The sequence below is a fragment of the Plectrocnemia conspersa genome, unplaced genomic scaffold (assembly GCF_051122295.1).
Source record: "Plectrocnemia conspersa isolate PC_06_02 unplaced genomic scaffold, ASM5112229v1 ptg000010l, whole genome shotgun sequence".
NCBI classification, from domain to species: Eukaryota; Metazoa; Arthropoda; class Insecta; order Trichoptera; family Polycentropodidae; genus Plectrocnemia; species Plectrocnemia conspersa.
This window is the reverse complement of record NW_028277174.1, coordinates 15,086,663-15,105,672: the sequence shown is the minus strand read 5'-3', so window position 1 is coordinate 15,105,672 and position 19,010 is coordinate 15,086,663. Positions and strand designations below refer to the sequence as shown.

Sequence of the window (19,010 nt, the reverse complement as noted above, 5' to 3'; positions counted from 1 at the left end):
TATCTAAAAAGTAATAAACGAATTGGGAACAAATAATGATCTTTAAGTGTATTTATTTAACGTAACGAGTTGCACTTTCATATTCTACTGTAGACATTTTCCTCGGCGATATATATTGGAGTTTGAGTGCAGTGTAATGGATATAACGTAAGATATGGAAACTTTAAAAGTTAATGTATGAAATAATATTTTTAGAAACTAAAACGCGTGAATTTAAAACGTTGAATGTCTGATATTAATAAAGAAGCGTTATTAATTTACTGGTTAAAATTCAAGCATTAAGAATATTAAAACAATTTAATTATAGGCTGTATAAAGACATGTTTTTTTATTTTATAGGATTAATGAATATTTTGATATATTCGTTTCCCATGATACTTATATACCGACTAATGGGAATTATTAAAATTAATCTTATATAATACTCGGATATGAATAAATCTCAACGGACTACCCACATACGGATTTAATATTTGGAATTATACTTCTATTTTTGAAAACATTATATACAAAAACCCATCCATGTATTGACCGCATGTGTTTGGTTTAAAAACGGAAACGGTCACTGTTTTCTTTATGCGGCCCATTAATTTCGCATTTAGCCAAAATGGTGGCGCGACCGCTGGATGCGGCCGCTATAAAACGGTTTTTGGGAATAAGTCCAAATTGCGTCGTTTAATTAAAACATAAACGTATCAAATAAAAAATATATGTATTTTATATACGCATCGTGACCCGACGATTAATTACGAAGCGGAAGCGGAACCGATTTAGGGGATGGGGTGAGAATCGGACTTGCGACAAATCCAATACAACTTTTCGAATTATTCAACTTTTTATAAGGGGTGCGAGAAAAAGTTTCGTTGACTGAGTGCCTTTTGTCTGTCCATTAGGAAATTAACCGACGATCGCCTTTTCTGTCATTTCGCCCATCGAAGGTCGTGACAGAACAGAGGGATGGTTAATTAATACTTCCTGCCACACGTGTAATTCTTATATATATGTACATATATTAAAACAATGATAGTTTGAATAAATATATAAATAATTCTTTCAATTTTTGCGTCTATTATTTTGTGAGAGAATTAGAGACTTAAAAAGTCTGTTGCCTGAAGTCTTTACGCGAAACAGGCAAAATCGCAACGCTTCGTTGTCATAAGCGGCTTATTCAGAAACAATTTTCATTTCGGTCGATAGAGAACGACCTGAATGCAGCCATGGTTCAAAGAGGAATGCAATAATGCGAACGGGAGGAATAATGAACAGTAAAAACGTCCGTGTGTGGCAAATATTTGCATTCAATTACGCGAATTCCACGCGATTAAAATCCTTTTTTGAGTTTCACACAACGGACCACTATATAAATATGCACGTTGAATATGGATATTTAATGAAAACATTATATGGTAACGAATTCGCAAAAATTTATGAGTGCCCAAGATTTTGATGCATATTTATTATGTTATAAAGTTAACATTATTCTAATGACAAGAAATTATACAATATATATTATACAGCATACTTATAAAGTTTTACTATTCTAGTATGAAAAAAATAGTACATTATTTTAAAATAGCAGTTATTAATAAACTAAACGACTTCAAACCCAAAAATAATTCACTCTAAAAAGTGGTTTACAAACTAGGGGGCGCGTCTCCCAGGGAGGAGGGCATTAGCTAGTTTAGGGGTGCGCGAAAAGTTTAACCTTAAATCCTATATTTTAAATTTATTGCTAATATGTTTAAAAGAACGGATAATTTTTTGACTAAGAGAAAATCTAATAATAATAAAGATGCTGGTGCGATAAAATAAAGTGCGAATAGAACAAGAAAATAGAAACTCTAAAACAAGAAAATACGATTAATCCTATTTATCATTACGATTTAAAAGTATAATGATAAATACAATTTTGACTAGAGATATAAAACCATGGGAATTAAAACGCCATGTTGCAACTATGCATAGGTCAATCCATAGATTTTAGGTAAAATTAGTTGAGCTTAATAATAAAAACGCGCAAAAAATAGTTTTGGTCTTATCAAATGTATTGCTAGCATCATACTAAGTTTTATACAAAAACGAAACATGTGAAAAATACATACATTAGAATAAAAACATTGTTTTATCAGCAGCTATTGATGTTTCGTTTATCATATGCAAAACAATTGCCTGTTGATAATAGAGATTTATTTATTATTTTTTATTACAAATCTGACCATAATGACTTGACTATACCTAATCTTAATAGCCATAATACACACAATAATAAACATGTAATGATGCACACTTATAATATATCATATAAGAACCATACCACATATTTTTTTCCAGCTCCTCATAACTATAGCCGAAAATGTATTTGTGTCTGGCAAGTTCGTTGAGTAGCTGGATGGCTCGTGGAACGTTCCCAAGGGCTGACGCTCTAGCCGTAACCACAAAAAAGAAGCAAATTTATTTAGGAACGATCCATTTTGATATTTTTTTAAGAAAAAATATATATTTAAATAAATATATGCATGGACCAAATGATTTCAAAAGGCAAAGTGAAACGAATCATCCAAAAATTAGAGTAATATAAAACTTAAATCACAAAAAAAAAAATTGCCATATTTCTTCTTAAAAATGACTTCTGCACCTGAAATGATATTTATGTGAAAAAAATAATTTTATTTATCATTTGCAAGGTTTGATGTTTCATTTTCCACTTGATTGTAATGATCTTTATTACACATAGTATTCATTATGAACAGAATATATTTTTTTGATAAACAACATGATACATTTGAATTGAAAATTTTTGAAAACGAACAACTGATATAATTATTATACGATACAAACATTTGAATATAAAATTATATTTAGTTCAATTGTTTTTTGATAAAAGTAAGTAGTTTTTGAGACTCTATCAAGCAATACTATACCCCGTTTTTTGTTAAAAAATAACTTCGGGTAGTTATTTCATCGATAACATCAAAATGTAATAAGTTTTGTGCTGATGGACCGTTCATCCATCGCATTAAACACAGATTAATCTATAAACATACAGGTAAGTAAACCTTATTGTATGTAAATTTTATTTTATTTTATTTTTCCAAACAATTGATATTTTTATTATTTAAAAATGTACCTAAAGTAATATGATTTTTTTTCTTAAAAAATGGGACGTAGTAACATAAAGTGTGGAAGCCCCTGCTCTAGAAAATCTAATTGCTTTTATTGTAAAATAATTTATTAATATATATATTAATAAATAATAGATATTTGAAAATTATTTAATTCATAACAGAGCCTTTAAAATCCTTACACATATAATACAAAAAATAAACAATAGAAACACGTTAAAAATAATAAATTCTTGCTCAATATTTCATATTTCGCTATTAATTTAATAGCTTTGAAAATCGTGTTCCCAGAGGCTTTTAATAGATAATGTGTTTTTAGACACTGATAAAGCTTTTGATTGTTTCTGCACGCAGACATTATACAGTGGAATCTTGTTTATTGAGCATAATCCTTTCCGAATCTTACTCGTAACGTAAAACACTCGTTAAGCGAAACAATTTTTCCAATACAAATCAATGTAATGTACTATAATGCCTAGCTTGAGGTATAGTTTAACAGGTAGTTACTGCTAAATATCTTACACTTACAGGCCTTATTACAGAATGGTTTTGGCACAATTCGGGACCTCTTGGTAGTCTCCTCGTCACCTGTTATGCCAAACAACGCTCGTTAAGCGAAATTCCACTATATACGTATTACTTATTTAAATTATGTTTTTCAGTAACTTTATGTTATTTTATAAACTTTTTTAATGATAATATTTTCGTATTGAAATTAAAAATCAATTGTCTAATCGCTAATATTTATATCCTGGATTTTTATCAGGTTCAAATCAAAGATCCTTTATATTTATAATATTTAACTAAATCACAGTCATTTTATGCTCATGTAAAAATTCTTTTCAAGTAGATAAAATATAATTATTATTATTATTGAACAATGGTTTGACAAATAGCTAATCATTAAAGTTTAATGCTTTCTCGTAAAAGGAAAAAAAACTGAAATTTAAATTTTTATCAAAGCCATAATTAGAAAGAAGCTAAAGTCTCACTTAAAATTATGACAATAATCTAATAGAGCTGAACTGTATCTTTTGTATGCTTCTCAAGTTTAAAGATGCATACATAAAAAAATATTTAAAGAAGATATTCTATTATACAATACAATGTAAAAATCCACGTATAAAATTGCAAACTTACAGACTTAAAATTAATTTATAATCTGTATAGAGAGAATAAGTAAATATAATTTCTTATTGTCTTTGTAATCACAGTATATGATTCGTCGTCTAACTTAGAGAGATCATATACTAGATATAACACTTTTGTTGCAATGTGTCATTAATTAATAATGCATATTTGGGTTTAATATAATATTTATATATTATACGCCATGAAATGTTTAATTTTGAACCAATGTATGTCAGTGGATGTAAGATAATCAGTATTGTACAGAGTGGCGGAACTTTGGGAGCGCAAGCGAAACTACATCAATAATATTCGTTATTGATTTATGGCCGTTTATAATAATTTCGTATTCAACGTCAAACTTATCGAAAACAAGCGCCGAAAGGCAATAACTAAGCACAATAGAAATCGACGACTGGGTTAACTGCCGCGATAAATAATTTACGTTCAGCGAGATATAATCGCTCATTTGAATTTCCTCCGTATCCAGCGGCACAGCTTTCTTCAGAAGCTCATCTTAATCTCGGCTAATCCAATCAAAGTTGCCTGCGAACAATTAAGCGTTTGCTTGCAGGCGCTGGACTTGGAGGCCCGGGTCGGTCGATTTATTCAAATGATGGCGCATGAATATTCAACGTAACTACGAAATAATTACCGCGAACAAATCCGACCTTCACGTGTACCTACATTGTGTACGAATACACAAAGTGGTAGTAAATTTTCGGAAAACGTTCTCAAAGACAATACATTTAATTTTAAATCGTTTACGGATATTGAAAACTATAGCGGAGATATGTGTTTAACGATTGAACTTGATTACAATTATCAGAATATAATATTTTTTTAATACAGGGTTTAATTTTGGAACGGCTTTTATTGATTATATCTTATAATAGCGAAGCTGCTATTCTTCGTAGCAGTGGAGAAAGGCTTTTAAAACGCCGTACTTTCAGATAGGTTTTGATTTTGTGAAATGTTAGTTACTTAAGCAAAAAGGCAGGCTCAGCTGTCACACGATCAGGTTTAGTTCTTAAGAAATTGTCAGATAATTCTCCTTCAGCTCATGGGACAAGTTATTGATTACGAGTTTTGCACAATTTTTTTCCCCATGTTGAGATTATCGACGATGATTTTTGCGATTAAATTAACATTTAAACGTCAGTCCCGATTTAGAACAGTATTGATGATGACCACATTTGCTCGGAGCGCTGTTGATCCTCGTCGATTTCCCATTCATATTTGAATGTCTTGTGTCATCTGAAATAGCATGCTTCATCATCAGATATTGAACAACAAAGGTGCACTTACGTAACGTACGGACCGTTCAAAAGGCTCTTGCTCAATTAAGCAGGGCCCTACTGTATATCTGAGATTTTCCCTGAACTAACACGACCTCATTAGGAGAAATCCAAATACATCCGAAAATATAAAGCCACCAACATATAGATGATAATTGAAAACAATATCGTCCATAGAATCACCTTCCAATAAAAGATTAAGCATCAATATTTCAAACCTGCATATTTTATCTTAACGGAAAACCATTACACCACAATCATTCCAGTGCATAATAGAAAATTCCATTTATCAGATATTTTTGCATCACATCAGTAGACGCACACACAAACGCTCGACTGACTGAAACGCAAAGTTTTATTAGGACTGCTGATAAAGCCTTCCATATCGCCTTTATTACACCATTACACCCTGTTTCCGCAGGGTGTTCTTTTTACGACACCCTGCGCCTATATCAATGAGAAGCCAGACGGTCATGTTACAGACGAACGTTTTTTACGATGGTGTCGTCACGTCCCTCCTCCTTTTGATCCTTTAGTTTCGGTCGATTTGCATAGGTCGATATAGTAAGCACCTAAATATGTATTGCTTTGCTATATGCGTGATGATGGGCGCGTTAACCGCCCTCAGAGTTCGGTAATTTCGCGCTCGAATTGCGGTAATTATTATTTTTTAACGTCGGCAATTTCGCCGGCGCCTTCAGAGAAATTTATTACGATTTTTTATGCTTTGTAATGTGAGTAATAATTTCTTGCTGGCGGCTAGTTTTTATTTTATTGTAAAGAAAAATTACGATTTGCATATAAATTCATGCTAATTTTAAACTAAGTTATTAAAATCGTGTCTATTACTACGAAAATATCACCAAAAAAAAGTATATTGAATCATCATCTCAATTTCTCTAAGCACTAGAAACGAAAACTTGCACTAAACGTGTCGCTAAAAAAATTTCAATTACTTATATAGATATTTAATATTTAATTTCTATATAACTTTAATTCTTTAGCATTAAAATTGTAAAATATAATTCATTCTCAACACCTTAATTTTTTTTTGTTAATTCAACTTATGATGAACATTTAAACATTTCAATTGGCAATTTAATATGTGTACAAACCTCCTTTTTTAGTTTAGTTACTAAATCTTTACTTAAGCACGTTACTAATTTATATGATATTATTAAAAATAATATGTAATTATTATCTTTATTTATTTTTAATTGTTACAAATTTTTGTCAAATTAATAGCGATCTATGGCACGCGTGCCAGAGGCGGCACATAAAAAATGCCAGCACTTAAACGATTTACAGGTGGTTACAAATTATTGCGTGATTTTTGACATGAAAAAAAATGTAACATTCCCCTGGTTAGAAACACTAAAACATGGAATCTTAAAAATAAGTGAAAACAATATTTATCAGTATTTATCTTTTTTATCTGTTTTCATTTATAATTCTAACACTGCTTTAAGAGTATTATTGTTTTATTGCTCAATGGCTTCCATCCAGTTATTAATCAACAATTGTAGATATTAAATTTATTAAGGGACTAATGGAGTGTTGTATTTACTTTAAGTAATAAATCTGGCTTCGATGAGAAATAATTATTTTTCGTCTCTGTTCTGATTCAATTAAGCTTTATAAATCAATACATCAGCCGAAACTAAATATGGCGTATCGCATTGCCACACTGATGCTTGGATACTTATATAATATACGAAACGACTTTGTTCATTGCGGCAACGGGGATTTTCGTATTTTGTGTTTATGACCGATTTCTCACAGCTTTTATTGCCATATAATACTACGTCTTTTTCCCCAATCCCTCTCGGTACTTTAATTTTGTTTGTTTGCTCGCGTAGATATATTTACAACGTAATATGCCGCCGATTCTTACGTAGGATTTGGAAGAAATTAAGCACCGTAGATAATCTTATGTTTTGTGTAGTTGTAAAAGCGAGCCCAATACAACGTAATTTATACGTTTGTTCAAAAATATATTTGTCATACTCACACCATTCTCCGAAGTTTGAGTATTGAAATTCGTTGAAATTTTTGCAACACCACACGGAAAAGTTTAATACAATAATACACACACGTACATTTATATTGTGATTAATTTACGAACTTTCAAATGTGTTTTTAACGCGTTGCTATATTGTACGACGACACTTTTACAAATTTTACACGCGGGTCGTATTTATCGCGACCGTGTATAAATTAAATTGTTATATTTATTGTTATTGTTCTGAATGTTTCGACCTCCGAAACTTTTCGGCGGCCGTATTAATTTAACAAGGCATTACACAAAACGACCGAGCGGTTGCCATTATTTATTCGCAACTAAGGAATGCTTTCCGTTTGTGTTTTTCAGAAAAACCCCGGTACCGTCAGATCAGCTGAGGAAGACCGAGGACGTAGTAATCACACAATGTCTGCTTGGGTGATTGTCGGTAATGCTGCTGTCATATCTAGGCATGTGTCTATGATGTGTGCCGAAGCTGAGGAAGCAGTGTACACCAGTCACGCGGATTTACTGTCGTGGTCAAATCTCTCAGGTAAGAGTAAATGTAATTTAATATACTCGGTTATTTTTGTACATACAAATATATTTGTCTCTATTGAGATCCTTCTAGTCTAGTAGGTTTAGTTTAGTCGTCTTCAGACCGTACTTTTTTCATGAGGGCCCTAAATTTCTAGCTACGCCAATGCACATACATGTATATGTATGTACATATGTACCTATGTACTACATAGTCCACGGCAGTGATGTTAGCACTACGTGTAGTTCTGTTACAATTGCAAGATGAATTTTTGACCTTATGTCAAATTTATGCACAAGTGCTTTCTTTGACATAAAGTTATTGTACGCTAAAAAGATTTTCCAGTGACGATCGATTTTTTTATTTGACGCAGAAAATGTGTCATCGCGTGACGTTCGAGAAAATGTTCAAATGACTATATGTGTAGCTTAATAGAAAAAATACAATTGTTAATAATTACATTTTCATTTTAATATTATGTAACTCGTACAAAACTAAGTTTCAATCTATGATAAATTATAAACGAACTGACCAAAACCGAATGTTCGATCTTGGACAGTTCTTTCTCTTCTAAGTTTTATTATCAGTGATTAATTATCTGCTTCATAGCAATAAATATGTTGAAAGGATCCCTTAAATTTTCGGTTTATGGAGAAATATATTCTTAATGGAGACTTTTTCTATGATCTACGTATTAGATTTTCCATTTTTATCAATGAGTATTGATCCGGTCACGGCACGTTGCATAAACGATAGTCGAAACCACACAACGAAACACAATGGATAGCGTGCAACTTAATTAACCTATTCATTGTGGATTCGTAAGCCAGACGTTCAATTGCCGATAGAAATTGGAATTGATATCGTTGCTCTCTCCACATCCACACACGTGCGTTTATGTATGTACATACATCGACGACCACACGTAAACTAGTGCAGTTGCAAAAGCAAACTTTACATGATAGTGAATCGAATTTAAAATGTTAATTAATTTAAAAAATAAAAGTTATACATCTCAAAAATACATTAAGTATGTATGTTTGTAATATTATACTACATGTATTGTAAGTTAAACTTGTACAGTGACATACTGTGGGTATGTTTACGCCTTTATATAAAATTTATATAGGTATTACCCTAATAAATGCTGAGTCGTTACGGGTGTCGCGTGTTCGATTCACAATGTGAGTGGGATTATAAATTGAGCTACAAATTAATGATGGTTGCTATGATGGCATTAAATCGTTAGTGTAAAATTAATAATTGAAATGAGTTTTTAATTGCAAAGATGAAAAAAACGCGTAGAAAATCCATATTCTTATTTGAAATTTCAATTCAACATTATTTTAAAAATTGCGCGTCAGAGTGAAATGGTAATAATATAGTAACATTAGATGATCCGAATTTAATTATATATCATTCGATTCTTCGAAAACAAATTTATTATGTTCTAAGATAAAAATAAAAACGTCGCATGAGATAAACCATAAAATATTTACCGTATCCTCGCGGCATACGGCGGAGTAAACAGACGTTATCGTTTCACAAATCGTATAAAAAGGAAATAAACAATTCGTTAAGTGCGTTCTCGTAAAATATGAATTCTTCTGAAATTGAATTATTACTGCAAATGTTTCGTCGGAAATTCCGCGAAAATCGGTGGTGTAAAAGGGGTGATATATTAACCTCGTAATATAAGTACACATGCTTTAAAAACCCTTTAACTTGATACTGTATGGAGTATATGGTGGATATTCAATTATATAAAGGAGTCAACTTGTTGCTTGAAATTTAAATATTGTTCATGTACATTTTGTTCTAAAATAATTTGAATTGAATAAGAATAGAATAGCATTTTCACAATTATGCTGCTTGTATCAATTAACAGTTGGAATCTGTAGTTTTTCACGAATATAGGAATTTTTATAGTACATTGAACCAATTATTTGGCATAGTACAATTTTTACTGTAATTTGAAATATTTTAGTTTTCTGCACAGTCCTGAATTTAAATTCCAAATATTTATTGTTCAAGGATTTGTTTAAAAAATATTAACTTATTGTACATAAACTGACAATTTTAAAGCAATCAACCAGTACATAAATATGTCTTTTCTTGATTTTGAGCTCTTTTACCTTTTTATTTGTATGATCGTTCTATCAAAATTCAAATAATTCAAATGACATAATTTAATGATACATCTTTGTATTTGTATGTCACTAGTATTGGTTTAATTATGTTAGGAAAAAAATACTATTTTTCTGTGATATTTTCTTTCACTGAGCTTTTGGATATTTAGGTATATGTATTTTGAGTTATAATACGTATAGCATAGGTCCGAGAACACTGTTTTGCGGGACTCTTAACATTTTCCTGAAGTCAGATATACTTTTTCGTTTAAGTATCGGTCAGATGTTAGAATTTATTATTGCACTTTATGATTTAAGCAAAAAATTCTAAAGTTGTGCAAACTTTATAATTCTTCAATTGCGCTGCTTATTCTATATTTATGTATTTATTTTTCAATCATTGAATATGTTTTAGTATAAAATATTCCTATATAGGTGTATATAAAAGTAACAAGCATAATAATATATTCAAAAAACCAAAACTAATCAAAAATAAAATTTAAAACCCAAAAGTTGATCGACTGATATTCCGACATTCGCTAGCAGTGGTACCTCACGATAGTGAAGGACCGACAGCTAGTTATAGCAGATTGTCTTTAACTCATAAATTAAATGTAAAGAAATAAATTTGTATGTATATAGTTTTCTCAAGCTGTAGTTAGTTTAAGAATGGTATTTTAGATTTTTAATAACTCGAAACTAGACCTATACCATTTAATGAAGGCTACTGAAATACTGATTTTTTTTAAATATGAATACCAAAGCTATAGTTCAATTTATTAGGAAAGATTTAAAAAATTCCAAATGTTTTAAAAACAATTCAAATAATAAGTAGAATGGTTGTGATGTTTTTTCCCCCAAATGACAATATTAAATATAGTTATAAGTTTTAAGACTCCACTTCTCTGTAATCAGGGTTATTATACAGCATGAAAGTTTCAAAGTAACTGCCTGGCAGACAGTTTCCCAAAATAAGTTATCAGCGAAAGATAACTTTTATACATTGGAAAGTTAATAAGAGAAAACATAAACGAAATATCGAAAAATATGCTATAACAAGCAGATGATTTCTTGTTCAGCAATGGTTAAGACAAAGGAGTTGATATATCTATCGCCTCTTATGTAAATGTAATTATATAAGTAGTTTGCTTTCGTGTCACAATAGATTTTGGTTTATAGAAAATAAAAACACAAGCTCTAAAGCTTCTGCTCTCAGCAATTATATTGGTGTCATTTCTGAAATAAGTATAAATAATTTACAGTAATTGAAATGAAGTACAATAATATAAAATATTTTAGAGATAATTTAATCAATTTGTCTTAACTTATCTGTAAAAGTTAGTTAATCTGAAAATACTGTTTAGTAATTGTACACATAAAGTTGCATCTCATCAGTTAACTTCGTTGTACTTAGAATTTTTGTCTCTCATGTTGAACATGTTTTCTGTGGATAACTTTCTTTAATGAATTTGATTATTTTTTTAGACAATCACAATATATTTTTATAAGCTCTCTGCACAATGCTTATATATTACTAGGGCTAAAAAAAACTAAACGTAACACAAGCCATATCAGCGTCGTTTCGTAATCTGACGATAAAGATCTGTCGGCTTGGCCCTCGAAATACGTTAATTTGGCGTGCGGCCGCCCTTTCTCTCTCTCTCTCTCTGGCCGACCATTTCATTTCGCTACGTTCATATCTCGGCCTAGGATCGGCAATAACTTTCCCTGGCTTGTTAAGCTCGCGATTTCCACCGCGCCGCCCCTGCACTTTCCAAAAAATAATTGTTATTGCGTGCCGGCCCTTCAAAAGTTTACGTCGGAACTTTGCCGGCGGACGTTTGCGTTTTGAAGTTTGTTTTTATTTCCGTCCCGGTTGTAAAGTGGCGACGGCAAGTGTAAAATGTCTTGTTAGGACCATTTCGGAACGGAGACAAAAATGGAATGGGTTTTTCTCCTGTTATCTGATGGAACTGTCTCTTAATTGTGCGCCAAATACGACCAGATACAAGTTTCAACGATGTATACTTTTGAATACATTCCAAAGAACAGTGACGGCTTTAGAAAAAAAGATTAATTAAAAATGTTTTTTTTTATAATAATGCTATTATTCTTACCATTTTTGTACATTACTATGAAGAATCGATATTTCTAATATTTCCGGTAAAATCGATACTGAAAAATGTGTAGTCCACCTTCCAATTTTATAAGGCGTAGTTATCAAATTTACACTAAGGATTATTTATGTGTGTTTTATTATTACAAGATATGCCACTCAGGTTTTTTACAGGGAAATTCTTCTACATCGGCTATCATCCCCGTCCATAGGCATATGTTTCGCAACCAAGACATCTTCTTTCTTCCTATCCATTTCTTAACTTAATTTTTTAATATTATTGAGGTATGAAAAACTCATATTTTGGACCTCTAATCACGAGTCTGAGGTAATCGATCTTCTTACGTTTGATGGTGAAAAGGCGCTCTCGATCCGATCTCGATCATGAGGAGAATTCGATAATTGCAGATTCTTTTAGTCCATGGAACTTTTAGTATACGCCTATCAAGTTACATTTTAAACACGCCTGGTCTATTGATTGTATTCATTTAAGTCTCTCATCCGTATTATATCACTGACCAGACGTAACATACAACACAATTTAATTCTGGTTGGAAGATGTAAGTGCTTGCTTATGAGATCAACTTTAAATTTTAAAAACTGGTTTCTAGCAATTTCGTTGCGGACTTTAATTTCTTCGCCGGGGTCCATTTCATCATTCACTTAACTACCTATGTATTTGAAATTTTTACCCTCTCAATTCTATCTCCGTGTAATGTTAAGCTTACCGGGCCCACGGGGAGCTTGCTTATAAATATAAATTTTGTTTCGTCGATTTTTATTACTAAGCCCTTTTTTAAACATTCTTTATTTACACTATTCAAGGATCTTTGAAGGTCGTCTACGGTCTTAACAAATATTATCGTGTCATCAACATAACGAATATTGTTAATATCCTCGCCGACTCATACTGATTTTGTTACTAGTGTTTTAGGAGTATAAATTGAAAAGATTAGGACAAAAATCACATCCCTGTTTGACACCTCTGTATTGCAATATTTTCGGTTTATTATTTATTACTGCTGATTTTTGAGAAGTCTTAAATCTCTGTCATTTAGCCCTATAAAACTTAGACCCTTTATACTATAAAGGGTCTAAGTTAAATAGCCAACTTCAAGGATCAGAGAAAACACTTGTCGATGCAAAAGCAAAGATATTTGCATTTACCACTTTTATCGAATTATCTAAAAAAATATTTTTAACAACAATTTTGAAAAATTTTACTGGCTCCAAAAATGTGAAGTGACTAATAATGCTAAACGTGTTATTTTGGACCATCTGCAAACTTTATCAACTGATTTTAAAGAACGATTTGCTGATTTAAAAGAGATACATTTTCCAGCTTGGTTGACACAACCAATGCTGGTAGATATTTCAAATGAAAATTTGTATGAAGAACTTTCGGAAATGCAAAATGATGATTCGATTACAAATTTATTCAATATAAAAGGAATAATGGCATGGATGTGAGAAGAAACTAACACAAAATATCCTAATATTACTTTGCATGCTAGAAATTTATTATTACCCTTTCCATCATCTTATTTAGTGGAATGTGGTTTTAGCGCCATAAGCGATTAACTCATTAAAAAAAATCGATTGAATTTTTACAAATAGAGGGGACTTAAGACTGAAATTAACCAAGTTAGATCCAGACATAAAATTTCTTTGTAGCAAGCGTGAGTGAATTTAATAATTTAATAATGGATTAGGCATTACCATTTTATTTTATTTTACTTACATTTTTAATTTGTATTTTGTAATTATTTCAATTATAATATACGTTTTGAAAATTTACCTACTGTTTTATTAAAAAAGATGCTGGTGGGGCATATGACTTTTGAAAAGACTACGGTGGGGCATGGCATAAAGAAGGCTGGGAAACACTGCTTTATAGGATAATCATCTTTTACGCGATTGAATGCTTTCTTTAAATCAATGAAGCAAATGTAAATAAATCTATGAATATCGTAACATCTCTGATATAGTGTCTGCATGCAGAATGGCGCTTCTCGCGTACGCCTTTCCTTAATCTATATTGTTCCCTGCTAATAGCTTCTTCGCGATTCTTTCTTGTATCATTTTTAGCGAATGACTCATTAATCTAATAAGTCGCTGCACATGTTGGAATTGTTAAGGAATAAATATCGATCGTAAGAATTTTTTTCAGTGAAGTATTTTTGATTGAAATTTAAATGAAGAAGTTTCATATTTCCTCGTTTAGATTTTTCACAAACTCAGGTCTGTTTTTTTAAATTTTTATGGCATATTATTTTTATGTGCGATCATCATTTATTTTGTAAAAAAATCAATAATTTATTCAATTAGTAAGTAATCACTTTTTCATATAATACTAAAACTATTACTATGATACTCATTAATTATAATAAATAATTACAATGCTCATACTCTGTTAGCTGCTAATATTGTTAATAATCTGGCAGCACAATGTAATAGTAATAATTTGAAGATACACTCAAAAAATTAGTGACTAGTGATTCAGTATGGTGATTCTTGTCTGTCACTTCAGCAGGAATAGGTAAAGTAAATAAAGTTCCGAAATAATATTCTGTAATGTTCTGACCTGTTTGGAATTGTAGGATTTTATTTAACATTTAACGATAATTTTAAATATGAAATCTTATTTTATTCTGAAATTTTTAGAGCTACTAACGTTTCAAAAACAGTGACTTTTGAACTTTATGTGTTGGTTCAAGTTGCAGAACTTTTAACCTAACTTTTGAATTAACGTCTTAAACAACGGGCTCTAATAATATTGTGCAACAGCTGATTTTTACAACAGGTTTTAAACTTCATACTTCATAACTGCTCAATCAGCGCACATGTACCAATAAATTAGGAATATAATATCGAAAGGGGGAATTCTAAAATTTGTGGGCACTTCGTAAATTTGTTAATATTGTTTGTAGCTTTATTTATCGTTAAACTCGTTTTTACTGTATTGATACGCCATATAAACAAAATGTTTTTAACGTTTGTAAATTGTGTTATCGAAAAAAATTGCAGATAAAGTTACATTGAAAAAGTACATCTGTTTTGAAGCAAGGTTAAATCAACAATAACACACTAGAAATGTACATATAATATATGTTACCCTAAATTATTAATATATGCCACATAATTTGTATTAATTTAATTTTGAATATAAATATGTTTTAATTTTATAATTGAATATAAAATTATTGTTTTTTAAGTAACGAAAACGATTTACTACGTAAATCAGGGGTTGAAGTATGTACTGTATTTTTCATATTTAAAGCTTTCAAACATTTTATTACTTCAAAGAAAAACGTCAAAATATTGAAGGAGTTAATCTCTCAAATTTAAAAATATGGTTGATAATGTTAAATTTTATTTTTATACAGTGCGTAAAAAAATACGATTCATTGAAAAATGCTGTCAGAGTGATATTTTTCTGCTAAGCTGAATTTTTATTTCTATGATTAAATATGAAAGATGACAAGGAGACTCGAATTGTCAACAAATTATTGATTTGCCGACAAATTGGTTTTTTTAACACTAAGAATACTTTTAGGGAGTTTTGATTTGTATCCAAGACTATTTAGAAAAGCAGTTCGTGTCCTCGTTTAATTTATAACATAACAATTACGTACATCTTTTATCCCTAATTACACAGTCATCGTAAATATTATGTTGATTGATTCTATTTAATTTTATTTGATTCAATAAGTTACTTTTTAAAGCTCAATTTATACACCCGCAATACTGCGCGTGATTAACAATAAAAATATTTATGAAATCCTCAAGATTTCAGGGCGTAGAAAAGATTGGAAACCGCTATTTTACATTAAACGATAATTATTTATGAACATAAACAACGACACGTTACAACACAATTATTACACATAACCACCAGTTACTCGCGTCAGTAATAACGTCACATTAAATAATAAAATTTAAATTATAATATATCAGCTCAATCGCATAATAACATACAATCAGTGCTGAATTTATGAACAGAACATCTGACAACTATAATTTCCCTGCATGTTACTAGATGTAAGGTTATTGAATAAGCGAATGTAGGTTAAGCACGCTCGAGGCTTCTTTTTAATCACCCCTAGTTTTCAACCCTCACTCCGATGAACGCACACACACACAACTCGCTCGAGTAAACGTTGGCATTATTTATGCATGTGTCGAAATGGCTGAATAAATATATCTCACGAATTATGCTTAGCCTTTTTCCCGGTCTTATAAATATCTAATTCATCTGTGACGTGGTATTTCCGAAAAGTATACAAAATGCGTTTCGGGAAAATATGTTTTTGTTTTAGCGATAGGCATTTGTGATGTAATGATACATATCTATAATATGTATTTCTTTCATACTTAAACATTGATATAAATAAAGAAAAATATACGAGGGAAAGCTATGTTTCGAATGTTGTTTTGATTCAGTCTGATTTGCCGAATTTTTTTGCCGTTACTCATTCCTCAAAATGTTTTGAAATAAGGACGATGCCCAAAGCCTCTACTATTTTTCAAAACTTGATTCGCCGATCATTTACTACAGTATTGTGAAACAAATCGACGCTTTTTTAGTGGTTCCACTGCGAGAAACACCTTCAATGGTTTTTCTACCATACATTAATTTAACTGCCCACTAATTGACTATTTAATAAGAATGACAATAAATAACACACCTCCAAGAGTCTTAGCTTCTGACGTACCGTCAATTCGTGCGGTACCCACTGTCTATTTTTTCACTTTTTCTTTCGCAGCAAGGTGGCGAGAAAGTAAATTCTAGGTCACACGCAAAAACTCGAGATACAACTGTTGTATATGAATTAGCTTCCACCATTGCTCTCAATTATTCTTCATTTATAATGATTCGGGTCTTCCTCGAGGCACATAATGCTAAAGCGAAAGTTTTCAAACCATATTGAAATAGTTCTCTGAATAGCAGACCCTTCTCCGAACATCCCATTGATATTTCTACCTGCTACCGCGTCCAAACATAAATTCGTATAAATAGTAGTTGCAATTATTTTGTAAATACCATTGTGATTACGATTTTCAAAAAGAGAATAACAAAAACAATTCTGTATTTAATGGAAATATGAATGTACAGTCCTTTATCAATTCTAAATAACATTGGATATTTTTTTTTGCTATAAGTGTCCGAGCTCACTGGTGCGACACGCATCATAACACAATGACATGGTTGTAATAAAGATACATACATTACATATGTCAACTAATCATCTGACATTGTAATGTTTTAACGTGACATGTAACTAAAAAAATCGATCATATACACAATACACGTGCACACATACAAACACAAAGCTCTATAACACAAGTGCTTTGATATTATTAGTACTAAAATCATTGTTTTGGCTATATTTTACTTTAATACACCATGGTGTTGATCCTGTATTTATACAAGCATTTATGGAAACATGCTCTTAAGAGCGCAGCTAGATTTTTGAATTTGTGATAGATAATTTTTAGCAAATCCTCTATTGTTGCCCAAGAACATTTTTGACCATTTCAGGGGTATAATATATGATTAGTGTTACGCTAATTGTGTGATATTTTTTGCTGTTTTTGATTAAATATTATATGATATTTTAAAAGAGATTTAAAACATTGCGTTTTTTATAGTTCTGAAACTTAATTTAGTATGCATACCTGGTGAATGGAATCGAGTTTTATATTGCTTCAGCAATAAGCGAGTCTTTAGTATTCCCTGTATTTTCGGTTTTGTTGCGGATTAGTAGGCCTTCAATTATATTTATTAAACATAATCAACCCAGATTTTTATGTAATTTTTTTTTTAAGATATTTTGTTGTTTAATATAAATGCGTAAATACTAAATTAACTATTTATAGTTAAGGGACAACTCACACCTTTCTGAGAATCCGTCCATACAGCCTCTGAAGAGACGTACTACATAAATTAAGATCCAGCACGAAATACCGTGGTGTAAGTTGATAATTAACACCTGAAGATTCGAATCCCTTGTATGAGCTCCAATGAATTTTATTAGATTTCTATTATGTCAGAGATAGATCGCAATTAGTGGTTATTATAATTTATATTCCGATCGATTTTCCGTATCTCACGGATAAATATCATGATAATTAATTGAAATCAAGTTAGATTCTGCATATGCTTGTAATATATGCTATTTTTTGAGTTTAAAAATATCCATAAAATACAGGCTTGGAACAACTGCCTTTGAAAATGTTTTTGTGTATGCAATAATGTAAATGATATATTTTATTTATCGTTTATCATCAAAGCGTATGTATAAAACAAAACATGAATTTATCACAATCGCTGTGTAATATTTTATACGAACTGTACAAACTTCCATTCATGCTCGCTTTGTAATATTTGTGGATTTTCATCAGTGACGTAATATATTAAAATCCATCATATTCGAGCTTGTTTTTTTCAGTGTCGAATCACGCACTCATACATTATACACATCCATCATACGTTCGGTTGACATTTAACTGTTTGTTTTAATTGCATGCACATTAAACCTTTGATATTCGTATATAAAACTTAATAAAATTTCGACTAGTTTTCGACATCGATTAGCCACTATTTCATTTATCGCACTTTCGTGTGTGATGTAATATTTTATTACGTGTGCCATACCCATTTATAAATCTTTATC

At 30.9% G+C, this 19,010-nt stretch overlaps 1 protein-coding gene across 1 annotated transcript in view; it reads left to right on the top strand.

The window, feature by feature from the left end:
- Positions 1-19,010, top strand: part of oaf (BRICHOS-like domain-containing protein out at first) — a 155,174-nt gene that overhangs the window by 34,339 nt on the left and 101,825 nt on the right. Inside the window, exon 4 of the mRNA XM_088195144.1 lies at positions 7,920-8,103. Coding sequence (XP_088051270.1) covers positions 7,920-8,103 — 184 coding nt within the window. The remainder of the gene's footprint in view (positions 1-7,919; positions 8,104-19,010) is intronic.